This window comes from Pieris brassicae, chromosome 12 (assembly GCF_905147105.1).
Source record: "Pieris brassicae chromosome 12, ilPieBrab1.1, whole genome shotgun sequence".
Classification (NCBI taxonomy): Eukaryota; Metazoa; Arthropoda; class Insecta; order Lepidoptera; family Pieridae; genus Pieris; species Pieris brassicae.
The window spans coordinates 5,825,430-5,848,946 of NC_059676.1; the positions used below are offsets into that span (position 1 = coordinate 5,825,430).

General features: G+C 33.2%; 1 protein-coding gene across 13 annotated transcripts; it reads right to left on the minus strand.

Annotated features, from left to right (window-relative positions):
• Positions 1–656: 656 nt before the first annotated feature.
• LOC123717564 (disks large 1 tumor suppressor protein) lies at positions 657–22,404 on the minus strand. Of its 13 annotated transcripts, none has more exons than XM_045673634.1 (22): positions 22,178–22,404; positions 20,261–20,392; positions 16,969–17,084; positions 16,655–16,702; positions 16,200–16,256; positions 14,118–14,147; positions 13,601–13,825; positions 12,867–12,947; positions 12,253–12,501; positions 11,541–11,682; positions 10,822–11,096; positions 9,716–9,849; positions 8,691–8,810; positions 8,427–8,550; positions 7,673–7,781; positions 7,144–7,185; positions 5,732–5,800; positions 4,221–4,370; positions 3,778–3,950; positions 3,417–3,526; positions 3,259–3,350; positions 657–3,122 (listed from the first exon to the last, which is right to left on the minus strand). In XM_045673634.1, exons 1-22 carry the CDS (start codon positions 22,194–22,196, stop codon positions 3,016–3,018), a joined length of 2,604 nt encoding a protein of 867 aa, XP_045529590.1. In that variant the 5' UTR covers positions 22,197–22,404; the 3' UTR covers positions 657–3,015. The 13 variants fall into 13 exon arrangements, with proteins under 13 accessions (XP_045529590.1, XP_045529589.1, XP_045529588.1 ...); XM_045673633.1 differs by having other exon boundaries at positions 16,200–16,259; XM_045673632.1 differs by having other exon boundaries at positions 13,601–13,819; positions 16,655–16,753.
• Positions 22,405–23,517: the final 1,113 nt, after the last annotated feature.

The window sequence follows — 23,517 nt, forward strand, 5'->3', positions numbered from 1 at the left end:
TGCATGAGAAATATCACAGTCGCGTACCTCGATTTAAATCTTAAATTTCGTTCGTATGTGCCGACTCGGTTCCCGGTCTAACATTTCTTTAGTCGATTGTTTTAGCTAGGGGACACTATAAAGAGCTATTTAAAGACTTGGTTCCGCGAATTCTTATCAAGTTTCTTCCAATTTTTCAGTTTGTATTTTTACTGCTACTGCAGCACTTAGCGTAGACTTCCCCTTAATCAAATTCTTCCACATTGTGCCACACTCAAACTCGAAACGAAACACTTCTAACTATCAATATGGCGTCGGCAAACCACAACTTTGATGGTGTTGTCCAAAGTTTCATGAAAAACACAAGTACAATGGAAGAGTAGTGACAATAATAATGTAAATTTTACTTAAGCAATTTCATTTTAAAAGAAATATTTTTTTATGTCATATGTTTCACCTCTTTTTTTTCTAATGTCCCAAGCATTAGCCAGCCAGTTTATTAAATGTTGTAACAACCGCTTCGGCTGAATATCTTTCAGGCCGTTTAGTTAAAAGGCTAGGCTGTTATTTGAACGGCTAATTAAGCTAGTTGGCTGCGACAGATACATCACACCAACTCCAAACAAGACGATTATTAAATGAAACAAATAGCAAATAAGACAACATAGAATTTTCAACGTAAATAACTTTATTCAAACTAATTCTATTGAACATCACTAACTGATAAACATTGTACATCTGCAAATATGGATTTCAATAAAATGTTAATATATGTAATAACTATGTATTTGTTAAAATATTTATACTTACATTTAAATATACAGAAATAAACACATTTTATTAATTTAATAAAATAGCTACTTAGTACGACAATAAATACCTAATTAAAAGAACATTCTCACATAATTCAATATATCATTAATATTATAAAATAAGAGACACAAAATAGTCATAAAAAAACTTTCCGAAAAATTACAAAAAAACATGCTTACTAAGCAATAATTATTATGGCAATATATTTGTAAAGCAGGGATAAAACGCAAAAATTGTTAAGTTCAGTCATCGAAAATTGGTAAAAGCAATGGATGTTGCCAAATATCTTTGGTTTACATATATTTATGTAATGGCGGGATAAATAAATTCATACTTTGCATTGCAATATTTATAACTATAAAGTCAATTATTAAACACTCGACGTACACAGCAAACAAAATTAAGTACAAGGGGTAATAATAATATTATAATTCACATCAATTCATAAAATATTTGCTCTTATAAGTAAAAGCTTACATAAGTATTAATGTGTATGAAATAAAATCTAAAGCATTATGTCCTCCCAATGTGCCATATTTGCAGATGGGCATACTGTTACTCCGTAAGAAAATAAAATTCTCAATAAATAAATGTCAAACGCTATTCTGGGTGAGACATTTCACACCGTTAACACAATTCCTTACTATAAAAATGATCAACAAACAACTTGCACCAAATCCACTCCGGCGCCTGCGGTGTGTATGTCATGAGATTCAAATGGCTACGATTGGATGCCGCTTGAGCAAATAATTCTGATTATGTCTTAGCCTAGCCATGCAGGACTGGGTCCATGAGGAGGTGGGTTCCGACTAAAGTAAGTTATAACTAATTAGTTTGTCATATGTAACATCACTGTGCTGTGATTTGTCGTTTTATTAACCGTGTTTATACTTCTAACGCTGAAGAAAATTCACATTACTCTAGCATTCCGATAACAAATCAACATGAATAATACCATTTATTTTTCTACAATATACAATTTCATTTACATAGTCGAGATGAAGCTTAATACCCGATTTTAATAAATAATTTTTAGTATAAAGCAATCATATACGGCTATTAAACGCACAATGAACGAAAGCGTAAATACTCTACAGAGAAAGCGTTGAAACGTAGCGAAAACTTTATTAAACAATTCACGTTCGAGTTAAGTGACATAAAATCTTAATTTCAAAACCAACTTATAACTAGAACGTTAAATAGGAGTGTGTCAATGTAAATTGTCAAATCAAGTCAAACTTTAACACTACTGAACCTCAATCTACCGTGACGTCATATCCGGTCAATGAAAGGCGATATTAAAACTGTCCGGTTATTTCGTACTCAATAAAAACAGGCCAAAGTAATACTTGGACTACCAAAACCTCGTTCTGTATATTAACACACACTGAAGAAGGTTTCTACGACGTGCAGTACGTTAGCCAGAAAAAACACTGCTGACCGTCAACGATAATTGCAGGTCAGCAGGAGTTGACCTGACTGGAAGTTGACATGTTTTTAAGAAGTTCACGGTGGGCCCCTAGCCGTGGAGCTATTGGGTCTTCCCGCAAAACTATGTGTAAAATTAGTTTTACTTAAGTTTGGAGGGAGACCTATATCGTTGGGCCGGGGCCATAGGAGATTCTATCTTTATTCAAAATACGTTGGACTTAACATATCTGGAGGCACATTTGATCGTCCGTAGGAATACAAGGGCAGGCTGAAGCAGTCTAAATCGGAATAAGAATAAATCTACTTCTAAAAATACAAGGATCATCGATTTTCCGTATTTTGTCCATGTATTTTTACTATACTAACGACGAGAAATCACACTTAAGTTTTACATTCAAGTTTTGAGCCCGTTGAAAAATTTCAAATACATTCACAATCAGGTACTTTGGTTAAGTGCGATTTCTTTCATTAGTATCTCGAATTCAGTGCAATCCCGTGGTAACGTTTTCAAAACTGCCAACAGATGGCGTTATACATTTATTTGGCGGTAGTTGCATTCTGAATTTGCGTTGCGGGACCGATTCATATTCTTGAATTTTAGTAATACGATTTATTGCTTTGTAAAGGTGCATTCTAAAATGCCTCAGTGTATCAGTCCTGCTTCGAAGCTTATGGTAATTTTAATCCTACCGGTCCTTGCACTAATTTAACAATTTGAGTAATTTAAAACAACGCCATCTATCGGCAGGTGGTAATAGTTCAAGTGTTGCACTAATATCTGGGGGTGGAGTCCTAGAGCGGATCGCGGCGTGGTACCCAAACGGAGGGCCCACTCTCCGCTGCTATAACAGCTTTCACCTTAGCATATATCTCCTCGGGCGTGTCGCCTGTCACTACGGCTGGAAATACAATTTTAATATTAAATCAATACTGGGTTAGACCCAGGTGCAACAATTCGCAAAGTACAAAGGTCTGCTAAGATAGCTTGAAATAATTAAAAAAACGTATACTATACAAAATAAACAAATAAAATACCAGTGAAATATTCAGCGAATTCTTGTTCCATCTTAAGTGCGCGTTCGTAAGTCTTTTTCGCTTGCTCTTCGGTCATTCGTTTTGTCATTTCCCTGGAATAATAGATTTAATAACAAATATTGCCGCAAAAAATTGAAAACAATTTTTTTTAAACTTACATAATAGATTCTACGCTCTTTGGTTTGATAAATATGGCGATGGGAAACAGTTGCGCAACTTGTAACCTTTTTATGGCATTTCCGCTTACGTCTAAAATGCAGTGCTTGCCCTGAAAATTAATTAGATATTGTTAAAAATAATTTCGCGGATATAGATTTCTTTTCAAGGTAAAATGTTTTGTAACATGCCTGTTTTAATAAACACATATTATAATTTCTTTTTAAATTGTTTAATAAATTTGACAGGTTGAGACAAAAAAACTTTAAACAGACTAATTAAACTAATTACATTTTATAAATGGGAATAAGTGATAACGTTTGGATTCGAAAGGTGGACGTTTTTAGTATCGATAATAATAACCTTTTCGGCGACTTCTCTAACGGATGCAACGGATGTACCATACAAATTCTCATTGTATTGGCCAGCTTCAATAAACAAGTGATTTTGTATATCGCGTTCCATCTGCTCACGGCTCGCCACAAAATGATAATCACGACCGTCCACTTCGTAGTCGCGTCGCGCCCTCGTCGTGTCTTTTATTATAAAAACAAAAAGTTTCATGATAAAAAGACACAAACGGCCTTAAAAATATTCAAAGATACTGAAATGTGTTTGCAACTATTTGTGTGTTACGGGATATCAAATTATATCAGTACTATATAAAATCAAAATAAGTTTTTTAATAAAATATCGGGTTCTATACGTCTTTGTCGGTTATAATTAGAAATAAAAAAAATACGAAAAATATTTGGTAACTATGTACATACTGTATAACTAAATATAATTAAAAACTTTAAACTTACGGGGAACACAGCTACCGAATTTATCAGGGAATTCTGATATTAGATCGTCATTGATCCTATCCTTAAGCGGGCCAAGGATGATGACAGGTCTAGTGTAGTTTATGGTCATCTGTTGCACCGTTTCGTATGATAATACGTTCTCTTCTTGGCCTGCAATAAAAATATTTTTTAAGCATTCTAGACTCTATGGAATAAATTCAAATTTGAAGTACCAAAACAAATGGCAATCAATAATCCTTACTAGTATTTGAAATGAGATTTTATTTGATTAGTCATGATTGTATTTCAGTTCAATGTCAGAAAAAAATGTTTGACAGATATTTGGAGCATAACTATTTGTTTTGGTCATACAACTCTTAAACATAGCGTTTCACTAAGGATCTATGCGTTAGTCTCTAGAATGCAATATACCGTGACAGTTATTTATGATCTATGCCCTTGTCTATAGAAATATAAAACTTCCGTAACTATCTATGTGTTGCAATCAATCAATCACTCAAACTAGCGTGCCTCACTAAATAAACTCGTGTCTTCTAATTTCTTAAGTGCAAAATTAATTTTGTATCCAATAGAGTCATCCTAAAGCAACTGCATATGAATACTCGCTTAATTAACCACACCATAATAATTATGATAAACTCAATTGGATACATTTCAAAATCAAATTCTTATTCTATAATCTATAGTAATAAAGCTAATAATTTATACATATAAATTTAAACTAATTAATGTCAACTCTTTTTGATTTTATAATGTCTTACCTCCTGTAAAATATAATACAATTAAACCTACCATTTTATAACATAAATACCTTATATCATACATCTTATGCAAATAATAGATATTTTATTATAAGCAGCAGCTCTGTATACAAATAAAAGCGTTTAAATTCAAACAAAATTATATATTATAGCGAATATTTACAAAGCAAATACGAAAGCTCACTAGTCCGACTTAAGCGACAACATATGAACGACAAATACGACCACCCAGAAACTCATCCAATATGAAGGCTTGTCAAGGACATTTCTCAAGATTAGCCTGGCGTATCGAGTGCTCGTAGTACTGATAAATCCGTGTACGCTGATCATGCTTGATGACGGATGTAATGCAACTAAAGGAAGCGCATACGCGTGCGGGCGTGAAGCTGCGTGAAAGAGGCGGCTCTCGTGTCCTCGTGTGCTTCCAGTGGCCCTCTCTCCCTCCACAAATAATCAAAGCCTTATTCATATATCAACTCTCAATGCACTTGGCGGCCGTCGCCGTCTCTACGAGTGCTCACTTTCTATTTTAAAATTTCGTGATTTTATAAGATTCATGTGTGGAGAGGCTATTAGAATCATCGCGTATGAATTAGAGAGTAAAACAACTAAACGTAAAATGACAAATAATAGAAAATCGAGTGTTATTTAAATGAATACTACGTTTCTAATTGATGATCATAACCAGAATGCGGGAGGTAAGGTAACGGCTACAGCACTCGCAAGCTACGCCTCACTCCCAACACTTACTCTCGTCCTCGAGATAAATGAGCGTTATCTCCTCCATCATGGGAAGTTCCACTCGGTACAAGATTTCTCCTATACGTAGAAAAATTAACAAATTTAATAGTATTTTAACATTTTGAAACCGGTTCACCAAAACTCTTTTTATCAACAATTTGGCACATTTACCATCATTTTACGACTTTAAATCGCCAACGCCTGAATTACCGAGATTATTTACGACAGTTTAACGCTTTAGGCAACTAGAAGCACGGGACGGCGGCCGAACGTCTGTCAAACCCATCCGTGTGCTTACGACTCATTATTGTATGACCAGACTAAAACATTTATGCCATGTAAATAAATCGTAAACTATACGACAACCACACAGCCGTAAGCGTTTGTCCAATTATTGCATAAAATAATTGCTTGTTCAAATGTTCATTTGGGACGATACGGTGCTTCAACTGTATCGCACTTGCAGAGATCTCGAAGACCTAAAGGCCTTTTAAAGGAACAAAAGGGAGAGGCCGTCCCATCTTTTGAAATGACACTTGGCCCATACGGTTGTGTGGTACACAAACTAGATGGACGTGTACGTCTAAATCATACGCGCACCCACGTACGAGCCCGCGTATTATTTGACAAGCAACAAATGCGTCAAATAACTAAACCTCTATATAATTAATTGCGAATTATTAAGCACCTTCATGCCTTTCATGTACACTACAAGCGTTAATTTACTCACACATATCCAGAAAAAAATTGTTTAACAATCGATAAATCCAATTTACTAAGTATTAGATAAATGTACCATATATTGAAATATAAGAAAATTTAACCTATTTTACTGAAAACTCGGTGACTACTTAAATACAGTATGAATTCAAAGTACGATAAATGAACATTTGAATATGGATACATATTTAAACTTTACACATCGTTGTTAGAAAGCATATAACTTAATAAATATAATAAATAATAAACCTCCATACAGTGTATATTAGCAGCCGCATGAGATAAAATGCGTATTGACCAACATAATCTTATCGACCATATGTCATGATTTTATAAAAAAATATTTGAAAGGGTAATCCATAAAGTACAACAGACATTTTGTATGTAGCAAATTTATAAAGTCTGAATACACTGTTTAAAGTTTTAAATACCAACCGTCTATTTCTTCTAAGGCTTCGATAAAAAAGACGTCAGTAATTCAATTTCTTAAATATTTGGTATTTTGTAAATTTACAAGAATTCTTTATTAAAACAGCATCAATACGCCTCTTAGCGAGTATATCAATCGACTTTCTTAGCAATCTTTATCCAATTACACACAACAAGGGCTAAAAGGCGTCATATCAGCTTGAAGGTCGATAAGAGAATGTCCTACGACAAGAGCGAGATAGCGGTATATATAGAAAGAGATAGGCACTCACCGTCCGCGTTTGTGTCCTCCTGTGTGTAGCAAAGCATGAAAGCTGTAACAAAATTTACAATTACCCTCATAATTTAAAAACCGCCATTTTAGACATTAGCAATGATTGGATGACACAACTTGAAGATGTAGATATGATTTTTTTACTCTTATATCTAAGTTTCAGTTTACTTAGAGCAAGGAAGACAAATTTACATTTATATATTAATTATATTTACAACGTTATGTATAAAACTATTTAACAGCTGAAATAAATAGGTTTTTTTATTTATTTTACAGGTTTTAATTTAATATATTAATAATTAATAAAAACTCCGTGATTGGTATATTAATACCAATCACGAAGTTTAGTTTATATATTATATTAGCATTAGCACAGCAGTATATATAAAAAAAAATCCCTTAGCGGATTTTTCTATCTGTTCCAAAGGTGTTTTTTTTAAATATAGTGGAATAAGGTTGTATGAAGTCCAGCTAACTGTTAGCATATCTTAAGCATTTAAGTTGTTAAATCTGATTATGTAACTTACGCTCTTGGTCCGAGCCATCTTCAGACTTGCCGTCTTCCCGGCTCTTCATAAACGGAAACTTTCTACTGAACGATAACGTCTTCTTTTTCCTTTCCAGCGTTGATTGGCTCTGAAATAAAATATACGTTCAAATTAAAAATACAATGAATTATTTAAGATTTGTTTTATAACAACGGATATGATATACATAATTTGGAGTTTCTTTTACTAAAAGTACGATTTATCAATGTTATGTTTAAGTCAGATAAGTACAAAATTCGGACGGATAAAATTCACCGAACTAAAAAAAGGTGGATTAATCGATAAGATTTTTTTTGTGTATTTTCCAGGCTAGCTCCGTCGACAGTGAATCGATCTATTAGATGAATGTCAAATGGTTCACAGTTGCAGTGAACTTGTAAGGATGTTAGTGTTCAATATATTAACTGAAATGACTTACAAAAATAACCTAATATGATCTTCATACCCCGTATATCAATAAATTATTAATCATTTACATTTTTATTCACTCGGTAATAGAAAATAAATAGAAATAAGAAATATTATATATATTTTATAATATTACCACAAACACATATATTAATCTTAAAGCTTTATTTAATTAATGCCTATTGTTAAGCTCCATATATGCAACCAACAGTGCATTGATTGAATTTAAATCATATCAAAGACATTGTGAGCATTTTACTTAGTCCTTCGAGCCGGATCGATACAAAATGCATAAAATTTATCGTTACGGGTAAAAAACACTTACAGTACTGACAGGGGTCCCTTGTCCTTGAAATTTGACCTGCCTGTCGCGTGCACGCTGTTTCCGCTCCCAACGACGCTTCGATGGTATAATGCCGATCGCATCTGGATCAGTACTGTCTAGTCGCCTACAATATTTCATTGTTAAAATAAAAGGCAATTTTTAAACTAGAAATATAAATTATGGAAATATTATCTGTTATGGTACATAATTTATTAACAATCCGAGATCTTTTTCTATTACAATACTGAAATATTAGTGACTTACCTGGCTTGCCACCACTCGTCATCCGATGCGTTGGTGACGTGTAATATATCACCGTATCGGAATGGAAGACCTCGCGAAGGTAAGCCATCGTCACGGATCGGGTCATAGTCGAATAGGGCTCTGAAATTATAAATAAATCAATGAAAATTTAATCTATATTATTTTATATTCTTTAGCTTCATTGCATTGAGGTCATATTGCGTAAGAAAAGATTGGCGAAAAACGATCAAACTCGCAATGTACCTTTTAATACATTCCCTTAAATCAACACGAGAACTTAATCAGATTTTAAAAACTTAATAAACATATTTTAGCAAAAATACTTTTATTTTATCCATACGTTTTAGAAAGAAACCTCGTTAAATAATATCTATACATATAAATTTTAAAAAAAACCTACTAGAGAGAACAATTATCCCTGCGTAACAGGCTATTTATTTTTTAAAATATTTAAAAAAAGTCGGGACAGACTTATTGTTTTGGAATCGTATTTGAGTGTTAACTAAGCAATAGCTATTTAAAGTATTCAAATCTTGTAATAAAAATTGTTAAATATCGATAAATATGTTAATAAGGTACCTATTTATCATAACATCAAGATAACTCGTTTTTAATTTGTTGCTTTAATAATTTACTTATTGTAATAAAAGACTTCACATCTAAACGAATGTTATGATTAAAGTTACCACCAAAGCTTATTTACCATTATGATTTATCAAACAAAACACAAAAATTTGGAGTTATAGTTTTTATATTACTACAAAAGTATATAAAACAACCAATATAGCGTGGTCTACTTAGCAAGCGACTGTCATCCCTGAGGTCGTAGGTTTAAATCCCGGCTAAACACCAATGGACTTTATACGTGCGCATTTAACACTCGTTAACACGTTGACGGAAACGTGAGGAAACTTAGACTTTGACCCAAAAAAAGGCGAGTGTCAAGATACATAAATCTGAGCCCCAGACCTAAAAGATTGTAACTGTTTTTTTAAAGTAAACTAACACTACACAGCAATACATACCTGACATATAAAGATCGTTTCTGCGAGGTTCGTAGTAGCGTATTATGTTGCTTCAACTCATTGATACGTGCCTCGAACTTGTTGTATTCCTGCGGCCTATATACAACTGTTAATTTTACATTTTGGCCGGTACTCTGTAAATAAATGACATTTTGCATTACCTGTTTGCTCTCTGGTTGATTGGCATCCTTACGATCACGTTATGCGTTCTACTTACAATACGTGAACTGTTTATTAAATTAAGCAACCATATTTAATGTTTAACACGTTTGCTATATGTAATATTTATTTTTCTATGAATATAAATACTGTGTAAATTGGCATATTATATTACACGATAAAATCACTTTTTAAATTATATAAAATAAAACTATATTAAAAACACTTAGGCGTAACTACGATAATTAAAAATCACAGCAGTTAAATTCACTCGCGACGTTAGCGTATGTATCGCATGACTAACACTGACCAAATACATATTCTAATAAGCAATGACAATCGATTATGACGCAATGCGTAAAGAACCGTTTACGAGATTTATTAATTAACTACAGACGATAAAGCACTGCGTTGTTTTTAATGTTTTTTACGTCGTCTTTTTTATCGTGTTTCAGGTTCATCATCGTGTTTAGATTTCAAGGACAAATAACATTGGTCAACATGTATTTATAACACTTTGATATAAGTTATTAATTTTTTAAATAAACGATTTTGGTTGAATTTTTAAATAATTGCGTGTTTGACATTACATTATTTTGTTTAATTATTAGAAAAAACTGGGCGCCATTTTTGATTAAATATTTGTATAATATAAAGCGTTTGTATTTCTCTTTTTATATGTGTGATTTAATCAAATAAATGTTTTCTTCCAAAACATTATCAGGTAAGACTAACATTATTAGTTCCTAATTAATATTACTTTATTAATAATTAAGGAATCACTTAAATTTCTGTATATTATTAACTTTGGCATTTAGAGCCAAAAATTCCGCTCCATACCACAAACATTGCATTTTTATTGGCAAACGATAGCTAAATAAAATAACACATAACATATTTTTTTTAAATATATTGTATTAAAAGTAGCAGTATGGAAACATCCTTACCTTCAACGCCTTAGCGGCCTGTTCGTGTGTGGCATGCGTAATATCAGTGTCATTAACGGCAAGCAAACGGTCCCCTCTGCGTAATTCACCCGATCTTTCTGCGGGCCCCCCGGCGAGGAGAAACGAGACATATATCCCGTGGCCATCTTCACCCCCTACTATGTTGAACCCGAGGCCCTGGGTTCCCTTTTCAATATCCACCACACGGGGCTCCTCGGTACTATCTGTCACGTCCTCGCGTCGCAGCGAATTTGTCGTACTCGATGTTGGGCAGGCTGATTTAAAAATAATGTACATAATGACGGTAATAATTTTTTTCAAGAATACGGATTTCATAAATAACTTTTTTAAATATTATTTTGTTTCTGTGATAAATTGTATTAATTATTTGCAGGGTCTGACAAGGTCGGGCAAGATTTACAAACGAGACTTAGCGCCAAGCCTGACTCTCGTCGCCACTCCTAATCTTAGCGTACTTCTGGTGAAGTGAGTTATGTACAATTTATAAACTGGTATTTAAGTTAAATATTCTCAAACAAGCGTCATAACTCTGTTACTTCTAATCTACAACTAAATCCAAAACTCAACAATCGGGAATACAATCAGTTAATCACTGAATAACACTTGGACACGGTGCCTATTAGTATATGCATTATATTCATTAATTTATAATCCTATGATAAAAAATACTCTTTAAGATTATTATTGCAAATACTCACGTGTATTAGCTCTCGAGGTCCGAGGTGAAGGCTGTCCATGTCTTGGTCCCGGAATGAGTACTAAGAGTACTCGTTCACCAGACGCTTTTAGCGCGGCCACGGCATCTTCATGGGTCACGTTGTCAAGATTTACATCGCCTTTCTGAAAATATGGCACTGTATAGTAAAAGTTAAATGTAAACTGAAATTTTTCCAGGCTTTATACATACCATAAACCGAAGTCGAGTAAGTTCGACGTTTTAAGGAGATTCGCGTATAAGTTCAAGTGTTTTTATTTATCATATTAAAAAATTTATAATACAAATCCGAATTGGGCCCCTACCGCCCGCATGAACAATGGAGGAACAGGGTCACGGCAAGGCCCACCAGGGAAATAAAGGGAGGCGCTATGGCCCCAAGCTCTATGTAATAATCCCTCTTAGACCAGAGATCGCCCCAATGTATGAATGTTTCCAGGACAATCGCGTATTTTTTACATATTAATCTTACCTAAAAACTATTTCTAGTCTAGCTTTCTAAGCTTATATGCCAAATGCCGTCGTTTACACTATAGTGTATTTTAATTTTGTTTTCAATATTCATGAGACCGTATCTTAAAGACAATTCTCAAAAATATTTTATTTCATATCTCGTTTCTAAATACAATAGATTCTCTATACAAAGGAAATTTAACAGCTTTAATTAAGAAATAACTTATTGAAAAACAACTTACCGATGTATTTTTGACCATTAACAATTTGTCTCCAACCCTTAAGCGTCCATCTCTATGGGCGGCTCCACCAGCCATTATTTTGGTCACATATATACCATTATCCCCTGGTATATGCTGGTTTCCAAGACCCCCCGCTATGCTGAATCCTAGCCCTGAACCACCCTTCACAAGTTCTATTTCAACAGCTTCTTCTTTATTTGATATTTGTGACACGCTCAGGTGATCTTCTCCCGCTCGTCGTTTCACTTTCTATATAAAACATTGTTTTTAATATTAAAACTAAGGGTTTAGTCAAGATGCCTTAACAGTAGTGTATGTAGAAAGTCGAAAACTTAATTTGTATGAAAATTTGTCGACACAAACTGACTTCTTTTTGTCAGAAGTTGATAACTTCTGAATTTAATAATAATAATTATTATTACTATCTAGGTTAAGAATATTGTAAATACTGTATATTAATGTTTCGGATATTTAATATTAATAAATGTTATTTTATTATTTTTAATAAATTTATATCTTGGTATATTACAAAAGCTCTAAATCGAGGTAAAAGTTTTAGTTATGGCGGAACTTCACAATAAAATAGCAACATTTTTTCAAAGTATAATAATTACCAATCGGACTGTATTGCCAGCTTTTTTCAATGCGTCTACTGCCTCTGCATGCGTCACGTTTTCCACATTCGCGTCGTTAACCTGAATAGGATAAGAAATTTAAACCGTGTTATTTGTATTTAATGAGCATTTGCATGCTTTTTAATGTACACTAATATCATAAAGACTTGTCCTTAGACTATGCAAGTTTACTACTTGATAAAGTAAAATCAGTTAACTAGGCACAAAACATTAAATAAAGTCTATTAAATTTTGTGCATTTAATTTAAAAAATAAATTTTGTCTTTATACCTAGAAGCATACAGACAGTAAAGAGCAAGGATGGGCAAAGTACGGCCCGCGAAAGTATTTAATCCGGCCCGAAGAGGGTCCATCAGCATGAATAGTATGAGGCCCGTTATGATTACGACAGTCGTGAAGAAAAAGTAGATTCTATTTGAATTGTTTTTATAATATCATAAAATTAAAAGTTTTAACAACAATGCATTTTTTGTATAATTATGGCCTTCCTCTAGAATTTCTTAAACTTTGTGGCTCGCCATTTAAAAAGTTTGCCCACGACTGGTATAGATAATCTAGTTTATAAAACCTTAACTATTATATTTGACATAAACAGTTCCATATCTATTTTAAATTTCTATTAATTATTCAGTACACAGTATTACAACATAAATAATGTGTTGCCAAGTAAATTGGTATAAATATTTGATATAGTAAGAATAACAAGCTCCTACTTGTAATATAGCATCATTGATTTGCAGCTGACTAGCTGCCGCTGCTCCACCAGGAATGAGCTTAGTGACATAAATATGGGGATTATCTGCCACATGAGGATTGTCAGAACCGCCAGCAATGCTGAATCCGAGTCCAGCACCTCCAGCCCTTGATAAAACTACTGTGAGGTACTGGTGGCCATCTTCACCTGTCACTGCACCCCCCTCAATCCCATTTACCTGTAACTGTCAAATGATTTTATATGTATTTTGGCTGCATAATTTATCTCAATTATAAAGAATTCTTTTTGAAAAAAATTCACGAAAGATAAATATTCAAAATTCTATTTAAGGAATACTATCAAGTTATAGGATGCTAATAGCGTGACTATTAGCTCGTACACACAAACAAGCAATTACCACTCTTAGCTAAATTATTGTTTTGATTATTAAATAGAGATAAAAACACTTGATACATGTTTACAATACAGTGATCTTATTGATTATTTAATTTCCTTAGAATATTATATTAGGTTACCTGCTTCATTTCTGGGGAGGAAACATGAGCCTGAAAACAATACACATCATTTAGTTCATATTACTACAACATACTTGAATATGGTAATCTGCACCTTATGACAGTTAATATATTAATACTTTTTTCATTGTTTACTGTTATAATCTAACTGTGGGTTCACACATGGTGATGGAATGCATTGTTTGATATTGAACTGTATTATTAAGTCCCAGAATGATTACCGTAATGATTAATACTTATAATCATATTCCCTCATTACCTATAAATGTTTTTTTCTTATTGCTGTTATTTGAATTATACCCAAAATTTTTAAATAAACATATAAAAACCTACACATATCATTTTGTTTACCTTGTAATTAAAATCCGGTGATTAGTAGAATGGTTTTAAATTTGAATACAAAAATGACCATGAACATCTTATTTCATCATATAGGTAAGCTTGGTTGAGTAAAGTATTAACAAGTAAACATATTCATGGCCAATTGGCCAAGTACAGTACAATAAACCTACTTACCGTGTCAAGATTAAATAAGGATGACACTTTTCGAAGGAATCCATTATGGGTTTTTTTCTTCCGTCTTTCAGTCATTTTGTTGACCAGTGTGTCTCAAAACTTGTATTTTTGCACTACAATATGTACACAGCATGCATTGTTAGTTACACACTTGTGACTGCTGTCAGCATCTTACTGGACGATCTCTGACATGCACCATAATTTACCTAGAACCCATTTCTAGCTTACACCAAAATACTTTATAATCCACATCCTAAATATTTGCACAAAGTCCCACTGCGTAAGCTGATTATCTTGTTAGATCCATTTTCAATTGCACCAATCCATATCTAATTACATGAGCCTAGCCCTTTTTGATAATGAGTTTATTAGAGTATGGATATGTCGTTAATTGGTTACCAACATGTAGTCAATGATGATATGGAATAGTATGAATGTCAAAGCGATGAAGTTTAATTAGAACGTCCGTGTTACGTTATTTATGTGCAATAGAGACCACTTTGGTATCATTTGAGTCTGAAGTATTTATTAAATCAATCAGCTAGTAACAGCCAGCGAATTTTAACAAGCAAAACTATCCTATAAGTTGCATTAGTCTCACCCAAATGGTTGAAAACGTTCCCAAATTATCAAGAAATTACTAAATGTTTAAAAATAGATTAGTGTACATTATATGGCCTTACTTGAGACGGGTACGAAATAACAGCAGTAGGTACAGTTGTGTGAATGTCAAAATTTTATGTGCAATAACATTTCACTGGATAACGTATATGTGCAGTTTTCAATAGGCTTTAGTTGCTATAGCGTTCGTTTGATATTGGCACAGTTGTGAAGTTTATCAGCACAAATCCACAGAACGAACAAACGTTAGTATACATATCGCTGAAAACTAGAACTGTGTTGTAGGTTATAAATAGTACTACGAGACGCGAAGCACCAACGATCCGCCATTAGACTTTTTGTAGTTTCACTACTTTAATATAACTTTGTGGACGTCACGTCATCAAAAACATCAAAAACTGAAAATGTGTTTAAGGAACCCAACCATCTAAACGGAAAACTAAAACTTTGAAGTCGTTAGAAATTGCGCTTGCGCCATTTCTCATTGCAGTTTGCAAGAATGACGTTGTATTATGAACGGTATACGTATTTACTAAGATAGTTTGAAGTTTTTGTCCTAGATGGCTCTGAATTACGAACATAAACAGTGCACAATGCGCTAAACTGCAGTTGACCTCAACAGTCCACAGATTAAGAAAAGTTCAAAGAACTTGCAACATCGATATTCGACTTATGTGTCGGTGTACAAAAGTAAGTTTAGTTAAAAGGCTAGGCTGTTAATTGAACGGCTAATTAAGCTAGTTGGCTGCGACATATAAATTATTTAAAAAATATAAGAGAATCCTGAAAAGCAACGTATATATGTGCATATATCCACATAAATAGTTATAATATTTTATCGGTCTTTATTAAAAATATGTTTACTAGTTAATACGTTTACGCTTTTCAACCAATTGTCTTGACCCGCAGGAACCCTTTAGCCTAATAAACAATAATAAAAGCTACCTTCTTTTCATCCGTGTCTGCACTCGGTGATATGATTGTAGTCGGCACTGTCCCGATCTGCTAAAATATTATGAGATAATTAGAACTATTTATAATAAAAAAAATATTAAGAAAGTTAAATTTAAAAGCCACTCAGTTAAGTGTTAATTGACAAAACTCATTTAACAATAAAAGAAATGACATTGTCACTGATAATTTATTGTACTGTCAATATAAAGATGCGTATACCAAGCTAATCGGCCACGGGATAAAAAGAAATACCTGGGCATTGTAAAAGTCTAGAGAAATCTTTTTTGTTATTTTTTACAATTATTTTCACTAATTCACCAAGATGGCCGTTAAAATATGTATTAACCATTATTACTAAACACCAATATACTAGTAGTATTAGGAACTTTTATAGTGCATTTTTCATTCTACGGTTAAAAGAACCTGTTACAGAGTAGTGTACAAACCTTCGCTGAATCCGGAGTGTCGACATTCCGTTCCGGTTTTCTATTGTCCTGGAGAAAGGCATTTGATACTAATCTGTATTCACTTTCATCATTTGGAATCTATATTAAATTATAAAAAAAACATTTTGAATTATACCAATTTAGTCATTATCTATATTACTTTTAATATAGTACATTTTTGTTTTTGTTTATTCACGATGTTCCTCGAGTACAACCCAACTAGGTGATTAGGCTCAGATGTAAGTTGATATTGGATCTATGACATTTATATAGCATAAATAATATATGACCATAGTTTTTATTATTAAACTCACTTCACGACGAACTCCATCCGTTTCCCATTTGTTGGCGATACGTATTGTTTCTACAGTCTTTTGCTGAATCGATTTGTTGTCATCAAGTAGAGTGAGCTCATAGAATTCTTGAATATCTGCAATTATAATTAAAATAATTAGGTCTCTGAAGAGCCAAATTGGTCATTCGCCCCTGGGTATGTCTTAGTCCTCCAGTCATAGGGACGGACGGACTGTCTATATCGTCTGATGATCGGGAAATCTAAATTAAACGATAATTCGGGTTTAAAATTGCTACTTCCTTTATATCAGTAAGTAAGTTAAATAAGTGTTTCGATCGAACAATGAAATAAATAGACAAGACTTTAAGAAAACAGACACAAAATGTGTCCCTCTTACAATATCTACTCCCATGGTTAGTGGTAAAGCGGTCTTTTTATAAATTTTATTACATTAAAATAAAAGGACGTTTTAACACAACAATTATGTTGTTTCCCACGGCTACTTGGCAAATCGCGTGAGTGTTAAAATCGATATTGAGAACGGGCAGTAACCCCACGAAATTTTAATTTTCAGGTTATGTTAATCAAAGCAAACATCCGACGTCTGATTAATAATATGTTTTAAATATTAACTAAAAAGTAATTCTTCAATACTAATGTAATTCCTAACAGAAGTAATATGAATTTATATGTTTGTTTAAATCGTGCATTTTATTTAAATTCATTATTTCGGGCTTTCATAATATAGCAAACACGGCTCTGATGTTATGTTTTTTTTATTTGGCAATATAAACGTGTTTTAAAGGCGATCAAGAAGCGAGCTTAAATTTGAAACATAAGCTATATTTGCCTTATCTTCGTTTTCTGAATAAAGTGTTCTAAAAAGAACTTTAGTCTTAAAAGCTCTCGTTCTTCAAGTGGTTGTCTCATCATCAAAAAATATTCCAATAATCATTAATTGAAGAACAGAATAAGAAACCCCTTCATTGTGGGGCTTCTAAGCTTAAAACAGTATTGTCGCTGAAGGTGTCTAAACGACACGATCGAACGAATACGCTTATGTAGGTAAATGTTGTATAGGAACCTAGTTTGCATATTTACATTATCTCAATGTTATGATAATACAATTCGCTCAGGATGTTTGCTTTCACCGTAGAGGCAAGTGTTAACCGCGGATGTTGTATGAAATTTCTGAGCAATGTTGGCCTAGCGGCTTCAGCGTGCGACTCTCATCCCTGAGGTCGTAGGTTCGATCCCCAGCTGTGTACAAATGGACTTTCCGTCTATGTGCGCATTTAACATTCGCTCTAACGGTGAAGGAAAACATCATGGGAGACCGGCTTGCCTTAGACCCAAAAAGTCGACGGCGTGCGTCAGGCACAGAAGGCTGATCACCTACTTGTCTGTGGGCCCAGAGGCCCAGACTTAAAAAGGTTGTAGCGCCATTGACTTTTTTATAGTATGAAAAATCCATTGGTGCAAAGTCGTGATTCCAAAGCACGACCTCAGAGTTGATACTCTCACCCTCAATCCACTAGGACACCGTTGGTTTGCTTATGCACCATATGTGTTAGATATTAATCCACGGAGGTGGTGTAAATACCACTGGTATTCCCATACCAAACCGTTAATGTATACGAATCGTTACCTACATAATACTGAAATTTGTACCTAAAATTAAAATTCATTAATTGCCCTGCATTCCAGCGTTTTTGGCAACAGATGGATTCCCAATTAATTAAAATATCGAAGTAGGTTAAATATAATTACTACCTTTAATCGGTCTTTATTAAGAAAGTACCTTAAATCCTAACTCATAATTTAATTAATACATTTTTAACATCTCGATGAAACATTTATCTCCGAATATATTTTAATAATTACTTAAGTTATTTTGGTGTTATATCATCATGGTGTGGTTTGTAATAGTAAAATAAATAATATAAAATACTTCTACCAAAAATGTAACCATGTATTGGGATAACTGCTCCGATATTAATGTATTTATACACTTTTACATAATGAAACTTAAAATTGTACTCACAAAGTTAAAATTAAAATTGCTTGATTGCAAATGTTGCGGTACATGTTTCCAGAGTTTTTAATTATCAGATTACATTTGTCCATTAAACAGTGTTATTAAAATATCAATTGGAAATAGTTGAACACGAACGTTTGTGTCGACATGCTGTTCCACGTATGATTGAAGGCACCCAGTAACCTATGACCCGTATAAGAAGAACTAGGTCACATTCCACCAATAATGTCCATGTGAAACTTGTATTTAAACTAAAACTTGCGTGAAATCGCACATCCACTTACCTTTTGTAATATAACTCTCTAACATATTGTAGTCCCTAAGAACTATAAAAATCCAGTAACCTTTTTAGTCTGGGCCACAGATTTCTGTATCTGTATTGTGAACATTTGTTTTTCTAATAGACAAGTAGAGGATTAGCCTTCTGTGCCTGACAGACACAGTCGACTTTTTGGATTTTAGTTTCCCGGTTTCCTCACGATGCTTTCCTTCAGCGTACGAGCGAGTGTTAATGGGCACGTAGACAGAAAGTCAGTTGGTGTCAGAGATGAGGGTGGAATAATACTAAAACTGCTTGAGAACTCTCCATCGGGTTATAGCATTTAGCAGTTGATTTAAATAATTTGACTACCCTGTAAGCATAAAGGCAAACTTTATATCGGAGTTGAACGATGATATAGCGCCTGCTATAATTATAGAAGCAAATTCGTCGTTAACTAATTATTAAACATAAATAAGAATCGAAAAAAAATTCATGTATTACATTCTAAATATACTATGAATTACAATAACAGTGTCGTGGTCAAGCACAAACAAAACTCAAGAGCGATTGTGACGTAAAATGAGGTCACGCGCACGTATTGAGTATTTATAACTAACTGATACGAAAACTATTTAGTTCATTATTAGAGGAAGTAAATCTTCTATTGCCCAGTAAATATCTTATAATTTTGTTAATTTAGAGTGAGTTTGCCTTAATAATTAAAAGAAAACATACTTTTGACGGATGTTATATTTACCCTAACATTTTAGAATTAATTATACAGTTGTGATATTAAAATGAGTTTATTTATTATAGCCATCATCACAGTAGATTACGGATAAAATAAGCTAACACGCGAACCTATATTTTTTGTAATTTATATATCTTATGTGCAATATAGACCTAATCCGATTTCCTTCATTTGATTATAAAGTTATTAGTACTTTAAAGTATTATTTTTATTATCTCATGTTTCATATTTTATGTTTCATTCATTTTTGAAACACTTACCAAGAAGTGCCTGAAAGAGGCGTGATTTAAATATCCTGATGACTCTTTCGATAGCCAGACGAAGCTGACGATCTTGAGGCTTTATGAGTTTGCTATGGTAGTCCTCAAGCAATTCCAATGCTCGGTGGGCTTCTGTAAATATAATAATATGAGTATTTTAGGCATGAAATTAAAAAAAAACCGGCGGTGAATCTTAATTGCGTAGGTAACATATTTTAATGCACAAAGTTTTAGCGCAATGTACTCGAAGTAATAAGGAAACGTAGTAGTAGCCATGGCAACCCATGGGGCTCACAACTGCCAGACGCAGAGTGTAATAAAAAAATCATATTGTACATTTTTGTATGTAACGTTATAATTATTATAACTTATATGAAAACGTAACGCAAGTTAAACAGACAAGTGGATCAAGAAAGTACTAAACAAGTGCCCAAGGTACAAAAACGCTAAAAGAGGAAGACAAGACCAGATTAAGGAAAGAGGAGGTGGTATATGGCAGAGAGTGGCACAGTGCAGACAGCAATGGCGGGATTTGTAGGAGAAATGGCAAAAAAATATCACACAAATATTGAAAAAGTAATGTGATGATAGAAATATAAATGTGTTATACACTGATGTATAAGTATCTGAAATAAAAGGCTATTATTATTACATGAAAATGTAATACCTAAGCCGGAGTTCTATTTGTAAAATCAATCGTAATTGCTACGTGTTGTTTCATTGAGGTCGCATTTGTCGACCTTCTTTAACTTCGAAATAGTATGCAATGTAGGTTTTATTTTTTACCGTAATGTGAATTTTTAAAAGCATCGCGTCATTAGTTGTCCTTCATAGAAATAGTTCACGATAAGGATGTACTGATGACATACTTTTTAATTGAACTTAGACCTCCGTGGTGTTATAATTTTTAAAAAATGTTTACAAAAATTTGTGAACTGATAATATAAAGATCGCGGGTCGCTACTACGTAGTTTGTTCGTGTTATTTTTTTTCCGAATGGCCAATTAAGCGAACTTGTGAACCAGCTGACCCATAGCTAACAATCTATAATTTGTGAAAACAGAACCGCCAAGTAAGCAACAAAATAATTGCCCCTTTATAAATGTTTAATAGTTATTGATTGTGATTTTGCAGTTATCGCATCATGCCGTCTAGAGCTGATTTTTGTTATTCAGGAGAATAGTCGTCGATCTTTACATAGAGCCGTAAAATTTCTTAAGAGATATTTCAACTTATAAAGTGAAATATTATTACTGTAAAACACTTATAATAAAAAACAAAATTCCATTTCTCTAATCTCCAATTGAATAATATTGAAAAGCTGTACCGGAGCAACATTGTAATGTAATTTTTTTTTTAGTTTGTTGTCTATACTTTCTTATGTATAGATATTCTTATTTATGCAAAACTACGAATGACCGTCAGGGCAATCGTTTATTACTATTACTTTGTGCAATGTAAAATACAGTTTAACCGAAAGGAATAAAGATACCACAACAATAAATGAGAATTCAAAATAATATAGAAACGATATTTCTCCCTTATTGTTTAAAGAGTGCTTATATTTAATTAAAAAAAATCGTAAACATGTATTGGATATTAGTTTAAATTTAGGTTGACCCTCATCGACAATAGAAACCCTTTTATAGTACAGGTCAGCGTAACCTCTAACTTTTGTTTTAATATATCTGGATACCCTAATTTTATGATACATATTTACACTATAGTATTTGAACCCGATAATTCTATGTCATAATAGTTGATTGGACATACGATAATATGACTTGAAACCACACAATCCCTGAAGCAGCGTCAGTTAATAATAATAGATTTAAATCTCAATTAGCCTGTTTGCTACAAAATTTGTAGTAAATATTACTCCCTTATTAAAGAACAATATATTTTAAGCATATTCACCTTGCTTCCGAACTGGCATCACGATACCGCCCCCTAACGTAATATTGTAACACTAAGAATATATTTTACGACTAAAACGTATTACATAGGACGAGAAATAATCGCGATTAATTTCACAATTTCAATCACAGACGAATACATTTCCACGGCACATATGGTCCCATAACAAAAACATTAAAAATTATTAAAGCGATGCCCCTAAAATATTTGCGGTAGTGATTCCGCTTACGAGGGCCGTCTAGCACTGTTCTCGATGGGATTGGTCGATTTTCAGTGTGACGTCATAGGGTGGAAGCATAGACAATATTGTGTATTTGTAAGGGTAGGGGAGAAAATATAGGGGATGTAGCCACTACTACGTTGTGTCGCATGACCGCATCGTGAACTTGCATTGAGCGAATGCCGTGGAGATTTTGATGTTTGCCTGAAGCAAACTCAAAGAAGCATACAAATCTAGAAAAATAATAATTCTGACAAATAATAGTAAGACAGCGACAAGGAAAAAATATAGCCTTTACACGTAAGAAAACTTAAATAAATATTTTTTTTAATGATTTTAGGTTGGAATAAAATATAAATTTGGTTTTACTTACTTAAAACAGCTTTGATGCTTAACTTTAATAATTCAAATAACTTTATTAGAAATTTAAAGAAAAACAGGAGAATATCTCAAGTTTTTAAATGTAATTTCCATCTAATATTTCAGCCCAATCTTTATATTATATATATACTTATACTCAGTTTGGTCAAAAAATTAACAGAACATTAGATTTGAATTTAGTATATGTTATTTTTATATCATTGTTCATTGGGTTTTCTCATTTTGGCGCCAATAAATTGTACAATATATTGGGATATTAAAATGGAGTGTTGTGATAAAGAGAACCGAATCGTTGTGATTGCATTACACAAAGTAGGTATGGAGCCAAATGCAATTTTTAAAACTGTCCATACGCTTCGTATTAGTAAAATGTTTGTGTACCGGGCTATAAATAGGTACAACTAGATCTTCTCTGTTTGTGACAGAAAAACATCTGGCCGTCCACGTAGTGTTCGTACGAAAAAGGTGGTTAAAGCAGTAAGATTTTATCTCGGGAGATGAAGAGAACACCTAGAACTATGTCGCGTATTTTAAAAGATGACTAAGGACTTGTAGCCTTTAAGAGACGTACTAGTAATTTATTAACTGATATTAAAAAAAAGAATAGGGTGGTAAAACCGAGACAACTACTGAAGCGGTACGCAAAGGGAGGTGACAGAAATTTTTTGATTACGGGTGAGAAATGTCTTACAATTGAGCAACATTTTAACAAACAATATAACCGTATTTATGCTGAAGG

Coding starts and splice junctions, on each gene's coding strand:
- LOC123717564 (XM_045673629.1), bottom strand. Junction 13,826..14,117: donor CCTCCCCAGAAATGAAGCAG/GTAACCTAATAT, acceptor ATCATTTGACAG/TTACAGGTAAATGGGATTGA. Junction 9,850..10,821: donor AGGCCGCTAAGGCGTTGAAG/GTAAGGATGTTT, acceptor ATTTATTTACAG/AGTACCGGCCAAAATGTAAA.